Source organism: Mustela nigripes, chromosome X (genome assembly GCF_022355385.1).
Source record: "Mustela nigripes isolate SB6536 chromosome X, MUSNIG.SB6536, whole genome shotgun sequence".
Lineage (NCBI taxonomy): Eukaryota > Metazoa > Chordata > Mammalia > Carnivora > Mustelidae > Mustela > Mustela nigripes.
The window spans coordinates 33,466,173-33,481,850 of record NC_081575.1 but is presented as its reverse complement, the minus strand read 5'-3'; the positions used below and the strand labels follow the sequence as shown (position 1 = coordinate 33,481,850).

Below are 15,678 nucleotides of genomic sequence, written 5' to 3'. Positions count from 1 at the left end.
GCTGTGAAGTGTGTAAACCTGGCAATTCACCGACCTGTACCCCTGGGGATAAAATATATGTTTATAAAAATATATGTTTATAAAAAATAATATATATTTAAGGGGCACCTGGGTGCCACAATAGGTTAAAGCCTCTGCCTTCACTCAGGTCATGATCTCAGAGTCCTGGGATCGAGCCCCACGTCGGGCTCTCTGCTCAGCAGGGAGCCTGCTCCCCCCCTTTCTCTATGCCTGTCTCTCTGCCTATCTGTGATCTCTGCCTGTCAAATAAATAAAATATTTAAAAAAAATAAAATAAATAAAAAATTTTAAAAAATAAATAAAACTGTGAATCATAATAATCTTTTTTTTTCTTTTTTTAAAAGATTTTATATATTTATTTGATAGAGAGACAGTGAGAGAGGGAACACAAGAAGGGGGAGTGAGAGAGGGAGAAGCAGGCTCCCTGCTGAGCAGGAAGCCCAACGAAGGGCTCGATCCCAGGACCCTGGGATCATGACCTGAGCCAAAGGCAGACACTAAACTACTGAGTCACCCAGGCGCCCCATCTTTTGTTCATAATAATCTTTTCTTTCCTAGTTATTCCCATAAACCACTCATCAAATACTACTGGTAATATCCCATTTATCAGAAGCATTCCCCAAAGCTCTTCTGATCTCCATTTTCACAACAGTATTTATTGCCCTCCTAATGTTATGCCTACTTATTCAAATAACGACTGAAACGTTAAAAAAAAAATAAGGTTTCAAATCAACAACCTCAGCTTCCACCTTAGAACATAGAAAAAGAACAAATTAAACCAATGGGAAGTAGGAAGAAAGAACAAATGAAGTTGAGAGAGGAAGACAATAAAATAAAACCGGGGTCAGGGGAAGTCAGTGAAACCAAATATTAGTTCACTGAAAAAATTTCTAAAAATTCATAAACCTTGGGGCACCTGGGTGGCTCAGTGGGTTAAAGCCCCTGCCTTCAGCTCAGGTCATGATCTCAGGGTCCTGGGATTGAGCCCCGCATCAAGTTCTCTGTTCAGCAGGGAGCCTGCTTCCTCCTCTTTCTCTGCCTGTTTCTCTGCCTACTTGTGATCTCTGTCTGTCAAATAAATAAATAAAATCTTAAAAAAAAAAATTCATAAACCTCCAGCAAGGTTAATCAGCAAAAATAGAGTAACTACACAATTTACCAATATCAGGAATAAGAGAAGTAACATCTCAAGAGAGTCTACAAATATTAAGTTGACAATGAGGGTGATAAGGGAAATCTGTGCTCTAAGGTGGCCAACTAATCCAGCAGGGGAATCCCAGTCCTGGCCCCAGGATCATTCTGGGTTTTCCCTCCTGCCCTGCCTCCCCCAAGTGCAAGAGTGCCACAGATGAGGAAGTTGAAGTATATAAAGTATGCTCTTTGTCCTATGAGAGAGAGAGATAGGGCAGGAGGAGCACACAGGGGATCACACAAGGAAAACACTTCCCTGAAGCCACCGACAGGAAAAAGGAGAGGGGCTAATTTTGGGGACTTCTTGCAATCAGCGGAACAAATACTGGAGTTTTAAAGGTCTGCAACATGGCTGCTATAAAGGCCTGAGGGCTGTCGTGCTAATGTAGAGTACACAAGCAGCTAACCCAGGGGCAGACTGTATAATCTGTGGTTCCCATTCTTGGGGCACATCTGGGAGAGGTGACATTGCCTCTCCAGGGACAAAGGAGCAGACAGACATCATTTCCCTCCCCTGCCCTTCGGCATAGGTGCTAAGACACCTGATGAGGGCAACTAACCAGGACACTGGCCCTTTAGCACACTTTACTCCAAACCCCACAGTCCTGCACTCTGGTACATCTGCCTATCTCAGTCAAACCTGCATCAATCCCAGCCCAGCAAGACCCTCCCCCAGAAGACCAGCACAGGTTCCCCTTTCCCCCCACATCTGGCCCCTACAGTTTGGAGGATTTAAACTCAGCTGACCTGGCTGGGATAGAGTCCAAAGTACACTGTGCTGCTCCAGGAAGGCAAGCAACCCAGATACAGTGTGAAAACACATACGATACATGAGGGGAAATTGTTCACTCTTCCGGAAGGGCTTCTCTGACAGCAGCAAGCAAGAACTCACCTGTCTGGGGACAAAGGAGATGGCTAGTGCCATTTCATATCCTCACCCCACAGCATAAACTAACCTCAGTAAGCAGCACAGTGCCAACAATTGCTGCCTAAATTGTTTATACCAAGCCCCCTTACCATGTGCTCTTCTGGTACTATTTTTCTAGGATAAGTGTGCCGAAGAACCCAGAGCAGCCCAGGCCCCTCCCCCAGAACACCAACAGAAACGCCCCCATGCACCATATCTACTGACCAGAAAATTCTGCAAAGTTTCAGCTCTAGTGGAAGTAGAATGAGGTCTCTTTTAACAAGCAGACCAGAACACACCTAGTTAAAACTTGCCATACTCTGGCCAAGGTCCAAACATACGCCCCACTACAAGCAAGGAGAAACTCTGCAGAGGACTGATCTGGGGGATAGAGCAATCATAACATAGCAGACTGCATGCAGCATACACCAGAGACACTTCCTCAAGACCCAGGCCATGGACATTTGACTTCTGCTTCATAAAGCCTTTAATCTCCAAAGCAGGAAAGATAATAGGCTTTCCTAACACAGAGAAAAGAGACCTAGACAAAATACGAAGATGGAAGAATTCATCACAAAAGAATGAACAGGGGCACCTGGGTGGCTCACCTGGTTAAGCATCGGCCTTTGGCTCAGATCATGATCCCAGGGTCCTGGGATCAATCCCCACACTGGGCTCCCTACTCAGCTCAAGTCTACTTCTCCTTCTACCCTTCCCCCCTTTCATGATATCTCTCTTTCTCTCTCTCATATGTTCTCTCTGTCTGAAATAAAAAAAAGAAAAATCTTTAAAGAACAAAAGAATGAATAAGAAAAGGTCAGGGCCAAGGATCTAATTGAAACAGATATTAAGTAATATGCCTGATTCAGAATATAAAGCAATAATCATAAGTATACTAGCTGGGTTTAAGAAAAGAATAGAAGATATCAAAGAGACCCTTACTGCAGAGGAAAGGAGCTTAAAATCAGTGAGGATGAAATGGAAGAAGCAGAGGAACAAACAAGTGATATATAAGACAGAATTACGGAAAATAATAAAGCTGACCAAAATAAGGTAAAAAGAAAAATCTTGGATCACAAAAGTATATTAAGGAAACTCGGTGACTCCATGAAATGTAATAACAATCATACCATAGGAGTCTAAGAAGAAGAAGAGAGCAAAGGAGGGCAGAAGATTTGAGTAAATTATAGCTGAAAACTTCCCTAATCTGGGGAAGGAAACAGATCCAAGAGGCACAGAGAACTCCTATCAAAATCAACAAAAGCAGGGGTGTCTGGGTAGCTCAAGCATCGAACTCTTGATTTCAGCTCAGATCATGATATCAGTGTCATGAGATTGAGCCCCTGTTGGGCTCCATGCTCAGTGCGGAGTTTGCTGGAGGTTCTATTCTGCTCCTTCTACCTACCCCTCAGGAGGATAAATAAATAAAATCCTTTAACAAAATCAATGAACGCAAGCCAACACCAAGCCAAATCATAGTTAAATTTGCAAAATATAAAGATAAAGTAAAAATCCTAATATCAGCAAGAAAAATGAAGTACCTAACTTATAAGGGAAGACAAAATTAGCAGAAGATCTTTCCACAGAAACTTGGCAGGCCAGAAGAAAGTGGCATGATATATTTAAAGTGTTGAATGGCAAAAAATCTGCAGCAAAGAATACTCTATCCAGCAAGGATATCAATCAAAATTGAAGGAGAGATAGAATTTCCTAGAAAAACAAAAACCAGGAGTAGGTGACCACTAAATCAGCCCTTCAAGAAATATTAATTATTAAATATTTAATATTTAATACAATATTATTAAATATTTAATAATAAATATTTCCGACTCTCTGAGTAGGAAAGAAAGACAAAATGCAACAAAGACAACAAAGGAACAGAGAAAATCTCCAGAAACAATGACAAAACAGGTAATAAAATGGCACTAAATTCATATCTACCTTTAATTACTGTGAATTTAAATGGACTAAAAGCTCAAATCAAAGACAGAGGGTGTCATAATGGATAAAAGACAACGCCCACCTATATGTTACCTACAGGAGACTCATTTTAAACCTAAAGACACCTACAGATTGAAATTGAGAGGATGGAGAAATACTGGCCAAGCTAATGGATGCAAAAAAGAAAACAGGAGTAGCAATACTTATATCAGAAAAACTAGATTTTAAACCGAAAACTGTAATATGAGATGAAGAAGGGCACTATATCATAATAAAGGGACCTATCGAACAAGATCTAACAATTATAAATATTTATGCCCCCACTTTGGGGGCAAAACAAAACAATAACAAACATAGAGGAATTCATTGGTAATAATACAATAATAGTAGGGAACTTTAACACCCCACTTACAACAATAGACACATCATCTAAACAGAAACTCAACAAGGGAAAATGCCTTTGAATGACCCACTGGAACAGATGGACTTATCCAGAACATTTCATCCTAAAGAAGCAGAATACACATCCTTTTCAAGTGCACACTGGACATTCTCCAGAATAGATCATATAGTAGGTAACAAATCAGGCCTGAACAAGTATAAAAATATTGACATCAGGGCACATGGGTGGCTGAGTGGGTTTAAGTTTCTGCCTTCAGCTCAGGTCATGATCCTAGGGTCCTAGGATGGAGCCCTACATCGGACTCCCTACTCAGTGGGAGTCTGCTTCTCCCTCTGTCTGCTACTTCCTCTGCTTGTTCTCTCTCGCTGACAAATAAAATCTTTAAAAAAAGGGAGAAAAGACACAAATAAAATCAGAAAGAGAAGAAATCACAACCAACACAACACAAAAATACAGACAATGATAAAAGAATATTATAAAAATAATTTTCAAAAAAATGGGTAATCTGGAATAAATGGATAAATTTCTAGAAATGTATCAACTACCAAAACTGAAACAGGAAAAATTATAACACTTGAACAAACCACAAACCACCAAAGAAACTGAATCAGTTACCAAAATTCTCCCAACAAATAAAAGTCCTGGGCCAGTTGGCTTCACAGGTGAATTCTAACAAACATTTAAAGACTTAATACCTATTGTTTCAAAACTTTCAAAAAAGTTTTTAAAAAAAACTTTCAAAATCATTCTACAAACCCAGCATTACCTTGATTCTAAAACTAGACTGAGACTCACATAAAAAGAGAACTACAAGCCAATATTCCTGATGAAAAATTCTCAACAAAATACTAGCAAATCAATCCAACAGTACATTAAAAGAATCATTCAGGGGCACCTGGGTGGCTCAGTGGGTTAAAGCCTCTGCCTTCAGCTCAGGTCATGATCCCAGGGTCCTGGGATGGAGCCCCGCATCGGGCTCTCTGCTCAGTGGGGAGCCTGCTTCCTCCTCTCTCTGACTGCCTCTCTGCCTACTTGTGATCTATCTGTCAAATAAATAAATAAAAATCTTTAAAAAAAATAAAAATTAAAAATAATAAAAAAAAAAAGAATCATTCACCAGGATCAAATGGGATTTATCCTTGGGTTGCAAGAGTGGTTCAATATTAGACAAATTAATCAATGTGATATACCACATTAATAAAAGGATAAGAACTGTATGATCCTGTCAATAGGTGTAGAAAAAACATTTGACAAAGTAAACTATAAAACACTGATGAAAGAACTTGAATATGGCACAAGAAATGGAAAAGCAGTCCATGCTCATTGACTAAAAGAATAAATACTGTTAAAATGTCCATACCATCCAAAACGATCTACATCTTGAATGCAATCCCTATGAAAATACCACCAGTATTTTTCAGAGCTAGAATAAACAATCCTAACATCTGTATGGAACCAGAAAAGACCCCAAATAACTAAAGCAGTCCTGAAAAAAAAAAGCAAAGCTGGAGGCATCACCATTCCAGACTTTAAAGATATATTACAGACCTGTATTGATTAAAACAATATGTTACTCACTCAAAAACAGAAACATAGATCAATGGAACAGAATAGAAAACCCAGAAAAGGACCTATAATTATATGGTCAACTAATCTTCAACAAAACAGGAAAGAATATCCAACAGAAAAAAGATGGTCTCTTCAGTAAATGGTGTTATGAAAACTGGACTGCAACATGCAAAGGAATGAAATGGGACTACTTTCTTACCCCAAACAGAAAAAAGAAATTCAAAATTAATAAAGACCTAAATGTGAGATAGGAACCCATCAAAATCCTAGAGAACACAGTCAGTAACCTCTTTGACATTGGCTGTAGCAAATTCCTACCATATACGTGTCCTGAGGCAAGGGAAACAAAAGGAAAAAATAAACTATTGGGACTTTATCAAGATAAAAAGCTTCTGAAGAGTGAAGGAAACAAACAACAAAAGCAAAAGGCAGCCTTCAAAATGGGAGAAGATATTTTCAGGTGACCTATCTGATAAAAGGTTGGTATTCAAAATTTATAAAGAACTTAGAAAACTTACCCCCCCAAATGAAATTCAGTTAAAAAATTGGCAGAAGACATGAGTAGACATTTCTCCAAAAATACACATGAAAAGATGCTCAAAATCACTCATCATTAAGGAAATGCAAATTAAAACCACAATGAGATATGACCTCACACCTGTCGGAATAGTTAAAATTAAGAATACAGGATACAACAGATGTTGGAGAGGATGTAAAGAAAGGGGAACCCTCTTATACTGTTGTTGGGAATGCAAACTGGTGCAGCCACTCTGGAAAACAGCATGGAGATTACTCAAAAAGTTATCTTTTCATCAAGATAAAAAGCTTCTGCACAGTAAAGGAAAGTCAACAAAACGAAGAGGCAATGCACAGAATGAGAGAAGATATTCGGAAAGATGCTACAAACAAAGAGCTGATATCCAAGATGTATAAAAAACTCCTCAAACTCAACACTCAAAAAACAGATTATCACGTCAAAAATGGGCAGAAGACATGAACAGACACTTCTCCAAAGAAGACATACAAATGGCTAACAGACACATGAAAACATGTTCATCATCATTAGCCATCAGGGAGATTCAAATCAAAACCACACTGAGATACCACCTTACACCGGTCAGAATGGCCAAAATCAACAAGACAGTAAACTCCAACAAGTGTTGGAGAGGATGTGGAGAAAGGGGAAGCCTCTCACACTGTTGGTGGGAATGAAAGTTGGTGCAGCCATTTTGGAAAACAGTGTGGAGATTCCTTTAAAAAAATTAAAAATAGAGCTACCCTAGGACCCTACAATTGCACTACTGGCTATTTACCCCAAAGATACAGATGTAGTGAAAAGAAGGGCCATCTGTACGCCAGTGTTTAGAGCAGCAATGGCCACAATCACCAGACTGTGGAAAGAGCCAAGATGCCCTTCAAAAGATGAATGGATAAAGATATGGTCCCTATTACACCTCCATCAGAAAGGATGAATACCCAACTTTTGTGTCATCATGGATGGGACTGGAGGAGATTATGCTGAGTGAAATAAGTCAAGCAGAGACAGTCAATTACCATATGGTTTCACTTACTTGTGAGGCATAAGGAATAACATGGCAGACATTAGGAGAAGGAAGGGGAAAATGATGAGGGAGAATTGGAGGGGGAGATGTAGCATGAGAGACTGTGGACTCTGAGAAACAAATTGAGGGTTTTGGAAGGGAGTGGGGTAGAGGTATGGGTGAACTTTGTGGTGGGTATTAAGAAGAGCATAGATTGCATGGAGCTACATGGCACATAAACAATGAATCTTGGGTGTGGTGCATAAACAATGAATCTTGGAACACTGAAAAAATAAAATTTAAAAAATAAATAAAGTTAAAAATAGTACTATATTACAACCTACCAGCTGCACTACTAGATATTTACCCAAAGGATACAAAAATACTGATTTGAAGGGATACATGCACCCTGTTATTTATAACAGCATTATCAAAAATAGCCAAATTATGGACAGAGTCTGAATGTCCATCCATTGATGAATGGATAAAAAAGTGGTATACACAATGGAATATTAATCATAAAAAAGAATGAAATCTTGCCATTTGCAAGGACATAGATGGATCTAGTGAGTATCACAGTAAGAAAAATAAGTCAGTCATAGAAAGACAAATACCATATGATTTCACTCATATATGGAATTTAAGACACGTAACAGATGAATAAAGGGGAAAAAGAGAGGGGCAAAACATAAAACTGAGTCTTAACTATAAGGAACACACTAAGGGCTGCTGGAGAGGAGGTGGACAGGGGGACTGGTATTAAGGAGGGCACATGTGATAAGCACTGGGTATTATATGTAAGTGATGAATCACTAAATACTACACCTGAAACTAATATTACACTGTATGCTAACTGACTGAAATTTAAATAAAAACTTGGAAGAAAAAGAATATTCTAAACTTAGACTATTGTGACTCTTGCCCAACTCTGTGACTATACTACAAACCACTGAACTATATACTTTAAATCAGTGAATTTTACAGTATGTTAATTATATTTCAGTAATAATGTTTTTTTAAAAAAAATCAATGTGTGTGCCCAATCTCAGGTGTAAAAAAAGAGGATTACTATTCATATCATACAAACACAACTAAAATTTGATCATAGACCTAAATATAAAACTTAAGATTATAAAACTTCTAGAGGCGACTGGGTGGATCAGTCGGTTAAGCATCTGCCTTCGGCTCAGGTCATGATCTGGGCGTCTTGCGATCGAGCCCCACATTAGAGTCCCTACTTGCAGGCAGTCTACTTCTTGCTCTCCCTCCCCTTCATGCTCTCTCTCACTCTCTCTATCAAATAAATAAATAAATCTTTAAAAAAAGATTATAAAACTTCTAGAAATAAACATAGGAGAAAATTTTTGTGACCCTGAGTTATGCAAGGATTATTTGGTTTGAAACAAAAAGCAGAATTTTTAAAAATGATATATTTTACTTCAAAAAATATATAACTTCTACCGTTTGAAAGATATTATAGGGGCGCGTGGGTGGCTCAGTCATTAAGCATCTGCCTTTGGCTCAGGTCGTGATCCCAGGGTCTTGGGATTGAGCCCCACATTGGGCTCCCTGCTTGGCGGTAAGCCTGCTTTCCCCTCTCCCACTCCCCCTGCTTGTGTTCCTACTTTTGCTGTATCTCTACTTATTTATACATGCAACAACATTGATGAGTCTTAAACACAATAATACTGACTGAAGAAAAGCCAGAAAACAATCATACATATTCTATTATTCCATTTATATACAACATATATACAACTCTAGATAGAAAATGCAAACTAAACTATAATAACAGAAGACAGATTAGTGGTTATCTGGGGAAAAAAAGATTGCAAAGGGACATAAAGAAAGTTTTGGGAGTAATGAACATGTTCATTATCTTGACTATGGTGATGATTTCACGGTGTATGCATGTCAAAACTTAAATTGTACACCTTTTCTATATGTCAATTATACCTCAAAAAAGTTTTTAAAAATAAAAATTTAAAATCTTAAAAGAAGAAAACCTAAATGAGACAACTAACTCTGTATTACCATTTCTAAGTTAGGGAAACAAATTGATGCTAACTATTAAACTCTTCCCCCACTGCCAGCAGCTGGAGAATTTTGAAAATGGGAGTTGATAACTGGTCGTTTCATACTGCCTCTTATATTAACCTCAGTGGGGCACTAGCCCTTCCCTAAAACAAGCTAAAGAGAGATTAAGAGTATGCTAAGTAGAATAGTTTTCATAAGATCTTCCTAACTGATCCCCCTTGCCTATGGTACCAAGAAGGTATCTCGAGTTGCAATGTCTTTTCTTTCATGTAAAAGAACAGAAATAGAAAATATCCACATTAGAGGATATGTTCTGAAGTTAGACCACCTGGATTCATAGCTTGACTTCACTGTTTATTAAAGATGTGACCTTGGACAAGTTCCCTAACTTCCCTTGCCTCAGTTTCCTCATTTTTAAAATGTGCATTCATTCAATGAATGTTTATTGAGAATGCCCCCCAAAACTCTTAAAAATGGTAAAACAGAGGGGCGCCTGGGTGGCTCACCAAAAAATGGTAAAACAGAAAAATGAATATAATGCAATGAATATAATGCAACTAGAAAATAAACCTTTCTAATTTTTGTTTTCTTGATAAGAGATTGAGTACAAAAAAGAAAGAGTTAACATAAAAATATTTAAGAATTAAATTTTTTAGGGATGCCTGGTCGTTCAGCTGGTTAAGTATCTGCCTTCGGCTCAAGTTATGATCCCAGAGACCTGGGACCGAGTCCAGCATCCAGCTCCCTGCTCAGAAGGGAGCCTGTTTCTCCATCTGCTTGTGTGTGCTCTCTCTCTCTGACAAATATATAAAATCTTCAAAAAAAATTTTAATTACAATAAAAAGAATTAAAATTTTCAAACATCATGTCAGGAGCACCTGAGTGTGTCAGTCGGTTGGCCGTCTGCCTTCAGCTCAGGTCATGATCTCAGTATCCTGGGATCAAGATGCATCAGGGTCCCTGCTCAGTGGGGAACCAGCTTCTCCCTCTCCCTCTGCTCCTCCCCCTGGCTCACTCTCTCTCTTGCTCTCGCTCTTTCAAATAAATAATAAATAAAATCTTAAAAAAATACATTAAAATATCATGTCACGCACAGAGATGTAATTAGAGGAGAACAGCGTGTAGTTTCCAAATTACACTGTAATTCAAGTGATTCTCTCTAAATAAATTACATTTATTCACTTGAGGAAAGAGGTCAAAGTGGAATTTTTACCCGTGTCATCATATGATGACTCGGGTAAAAAGAGCTAACCCAGCACAGCTCAAGATTAAAGTATCAAACCAACACAATGTATAATAAAGTTATACAACATTATATGTCAATTATAGCTCAATAAGAATAAATTTTTAAAAATAAAAAAGGGGAAAAAACATAACTATATTGTGATCTGTTAACAACACCATGTCCTCTCAACAGTCAATCATCTTGATGTTAGGCCTAAAATGTTTTCTAAAAAAGCAGTATTTTAATTATTAGTTTTCATTATACATTTACAATATCGTTTTGTTAATTTTATAATACTGCAACTATTATGTGAAACATAAGCCAATTCCTACAAATTTCAGACAAATGTTGTCCCATGAGATATTATGTGTTACTAAGATTTCAAATTTGACGTCTTAAATAATGTTTAAAATGCAGTTAACAAGGGCACTTAGGTGGCTTAGATGGTTGTCTTCTATTGGCTCAGGTCATGACCCTGGGATCCTGGGATGGAGCCCCACGTTGGGCTCCCTACTCAGTGGAGAGTCTGCTTCTCCCTCTCCCTCTGCCCTCCCGCCCTGCTTGTGCTCTCTCTCTCTGGCTCTATCTCAAATAAATAAATAAATAGCCTCTTTTTAAAAATAAAATGCAATAACACTGCATGCAGATCTTCCCATCAAATTCTACCAATGGATTTACAAAGGAGTCCCAATGTCTCTCAGCAGGAAAAATGAAAGTAGCAATTACATCATAATCAAGTTTTAATACAGCCACTATGTCACGTTTACTCAATGATATGTACGATTACAGAACTTTTCCATACATGTAGCTGTTTTATAAATGGCTTTAAAAGCAGCTTAAACACATTCATTTGATAGCTGCTATGGTCAAAGCTGGAGCTCAGTAAAATGTACCAAGGGAACATATTCATTTTCATGTTCGGAAAGCATGATTCATCCGATTGTGAAGAAAAAGTCCAGTATGCACACAACAAAGTAACATTTAAGTGACAATTTTGTTATAAAAATAATAGTTACCTGTGATACACCCAACTTTTTACAAGCATCAAGAAAATTTTCTACATTTCTTCGACATTTTGCCATGCTCAGTTTAGGCTGCAACGTTAAGAGGAAGAAGAAATATTACAAGCATACTTATACAGAAATTTATCAATAAAAAAATTAAATTTATTGAGGTATATTATTTAAAGATAGTTTCAAGAAACTCTATCGTCCTTTAGAGAACTGACAAACTATAGATAAAACTTACCACTGCTGGTGATGGCACGTGAATACTAGCTACAGAGCGTGGCCTTATGTGATTGGCTAAATGGCAAAGAACAACCCCATCCATCAGTGCAGCTCCAATGTCATCAGGCAAAATTACTTTTAACCTGGACTCGAGATTCTGTAAAGAAATGGGTATAAATCACAGATACTCTATGTAAATACATACGCTACATATTTATATTACTAATCGTTATATAATCCAAAATTTTAAAAACCTTGCGATAAAATTCAGGTATCTTGTTAATTTCCCAAGTTAAACCCATTTCTACAAAGCAGATCTATAAAGTCAAGCTCACTTACATTGCGAAGTTGTCGTATTTGCTCTCGTTCTTCCCTTAGATGTTCCATCTTTCTTCTCATTGTAAATCCTGGATCTGCTGCCCCATACTCCTGGCGAGATGAGCGGCTAAAAGCTATAAAAACAGAAATTTCCTAGCTTATCACAAGGCTAATAGGAAGACTCAACCAGCGGTGGGAAAAGAGGCATGATAAAAAAGAAGCAGTACAAAACTACATAAAACAGTATTACTTATTAATACATTCTAAATATTTTTATAGAATTGAAATCTACTTATCTGCACAATTGAAAGCAACAGGGAATACAAGTGTAACGATTTCTACCACCTATCCATGTTCGTATTTAAACATATGTTATTAGAAACTTATGCTCCAGGTTAAAATAATTATTGAACATAAATCAGCCTTTATTATCTTTAAAGAAAAAGGAAATTATTCTTGAAGGTCAATACAGTTATTCAGGAATAAAAACTATAATTCAATACCTTGCCAAGTAACATGGATCCATTTTCTTTTGGGCTTGCCAAATGCGAAAAGATCCCTTTTTAAAACCACAATATAATGGAGTGCTATAATTTCAAACAGTGTTTGGTCTGCTGGCAGAGTGGTCATTCTAATAGCAGTCACAGTAGAGTAGAAATAAGACTGCAGTATATCTAAGGCAAAAAGCTGAGGTTTCAGGAGCTTGAAGGTAAAGAGGAAGAAAGAAATGGGGAATGGGAATTGGAAAGACAAATAAGGTTAAGAGAAAATTACTTTTAGGAGAGGGGAAAGAATCTATGTGTACTTAAAACTATGGAATCAATCCCACTTAAGCTGGAAAACTCTAGTTTCATATATAACCAAAAATTTTTATTTGCAGAATATATACTTACCTGATCTAGGCTTCAAGCCAAAAGGACCATGTGAAAAACCATCAGTTCTATCATATTCCTAAAAAAAAAAAAAAAAGAAAAGAAAGAAAGAAAGAAAAGAAAAGAAAACCACTTTTCTTTCAAAATAACCAAGATAGTTATTCATATCCATTAAATCTTTGAAGCATTTGTTTCTATGATTAGTGGAGTACAGAAAGACAAACTACATTTCAATTCAAAATTATACATTTCACTTTTAAAAGGTCTACAAATATTTGCTAATTAATCTGACTACATAAGCTTTTAAATATTCTCTCTCATAGTAGAAGGAAAATAAAAATTACTGAATTATACAAAATAGGTACTGGGGTATCTGGGTTGCTCAATCAGTTAAGCATCTGCCTTCAGATCAGGTCATGATCCCAGGATCCTGGGATGGAGCCCCACATGGGGCTCCCTGCTCAGCAGGGACCCTGCTTCTTCCTCTACCCCTCCCCCTGCTTGTGCTCTCTCAGTCTCCTTTGTTCTTTCCCTCAAATAAATAAATAAAATCTTAACTAACTAACTAAATAAAAAGGTATTATTTTTTGAATGAACAATGAGATCAAAGCCTCCACAAAGTGAAACAAGCTTCAGTGAAAAAATAAGTGAATTTAGCAACATTCACTCAATTATCTATTATGGACTTGACATTTAGTAGATAATATGAGGCAAAGCTGCACATTCATACTAATAGGGAGTGACAGGTGACACACATGAGAAATTATCATCTCTTCTATTTGAATAAATTGTTTCGAAATACTTTCACACAGTGGTGTGGTGTGCTATGGAAAGAAATAGTATATTTTTAAAATCTGAGCTTGGAGTTAGAAAGCTTAGGCTAACTTTTGAGCAAAACATTCAATTTCTCAGGGTACCTGGGTGGTTCTGTCAGTTTGGCATCTGCCTTGGGCTCATATCAAGCTCCCTGCTCAGTAGGGATTCTACTTCTCCCTCTCCCTCTGACCCCTCCTTGTGCTCTATCTCAAATAAATAAATAAAATCTTTCAAGAAAAAATTAATTTCTCTGTGACTTTCTCCATGTTTAAGATGGAATGAAGATTAACTCAGATAACTAAAAGAAAGCACTTTGGAAATTGTACAGTGATAAGAAAACATAATTTCGGGGCGTTTAGGTGGCTCAGTGGTTTAAAGCCTCTGCCTTTGGCTCAGGTCATGATCTCAGGATCCTGGGATGGAGCCCTGCATTGGGGGAGGGGGGGTCTCTGCTCAGCAGGGAGCCTGCCTCCCCCCTCCCCCGCCTGCCTCTCTGCCTACTTGTGATCTCTGTCAAATAAATAAATAAAATAAAATAAAAAAAGAAAACATAATTTCATCAGTATCTTATTTAATGCTTGCAATAACTATGAAGCACCTAGAGTATGGGTTTCAGTCACTTGTCTATCATTTATTGACTGGGGTCTTAGGGAATGGTTACCAATCTCTTCAGCTATAAAATCATGAGGATAATACCAGCTCATGGGACTACTTCAGGTTCAAGTGTATAGGCAAGCACTTTGTTAATAGTATAGTACTAGGAATGCCTGGGTAGCTCAGTCAGTTAAGTGACTCTTGATTGAAGCTCAGGTCTTGATGTCAGGGTTAGGAGTTCAGTCCCTGCAGTGTGTTCTACGCTGGGTATGGAGTCTACTAAAAAAAAAAGACTAAACAGTATAGGGGTGTCTGGGTGGCTCAGTCAGTGAAGCATGTAAGTTTAAGCCCTATGTTGTGCATGGAACCTACTTAAAATTTAAAAAGATAATAATAAATAAAATAATAATAATAAATAGTACACTACTATACTAATTGTTTTTACCATTGTCTTTCACAGATGAAATGGAAGTAATCAAAATTTTGTTGATTCTCTAAATCTTCTGTTGATTAACATGTTATACGCAGTTCAAGTTGAATGTTAGTTGAGCCACCAAAGCACGTTTTCATCGCCCCATTCATCCACAAGCTTATAGTTTATCTTCATTATTTTGGTTAAAGTGTTACGAATTCCCCAAAATCTGACTTATGCAAATGCAAGCAAAATGTATTATAAAAGCAATATAATTTATTTGAGAAAAATGGCACTAATACTCTCCCCATGAGCAGAGATGATAAAATCATAAGGAAACCAGGGAACTAGTAACTGATATGCTTACATTTATTATAATTGAAAGTAAAGGAAAGGATTAACAAGGTCATGTGACAAAGACTAATTTTAGGATATCTTAATTTAAATTACTTTTTAAAAGAATCCAAACCAGGGCGCCTGGGTGGCTCAGTGGGTTAAGCCTCTGCCTTCAGCTCAGGTCATGATCCCAGGGTCCTGGGATCGAGCCCCGCATCGGGCTTTCTGCTCTGCACGGAGCCTGCTTCCTCCTCTCTCTGCCTGCC

At 37.6% G+C, this 15,678-nt stretch overlaps 1 protein-coding gene across 1 annotated transcript in view; it reads right to left on the bottom strand.

Moving 5' to 3' along the window:
• LRCH2 (leucine rich repeats and calponin homology domain containing 2) overlaps positions 1–15,678 on the bottom strand; it is a 69,585-nt gene that overhangs the window by 13,255 nt on the left and 40,652 nt on the right. Inside the window, exons 14-17 of the mRNA XM_059386254.1 lie at positions 13,276–13,333; positions 12,404–12,516; positions 12,084–12,221; positions 11,852–11,929 (exon numbers count right to left, since the gene is read on the bottom strand). Of these exons, the coding sequence (XP_059242237.1) occupies positions 11,852–11,929; positions 12,084–12,221; positions 12,404–12,516; positions 13,276–13,333 (387 nt within the window). The remainder of the gene's footprint in view (positions 1–11,851; positions 11,930–12,083; positions 12,222–12,403; positions 12,517–13,275; positions 13,334–15,678) is intronic.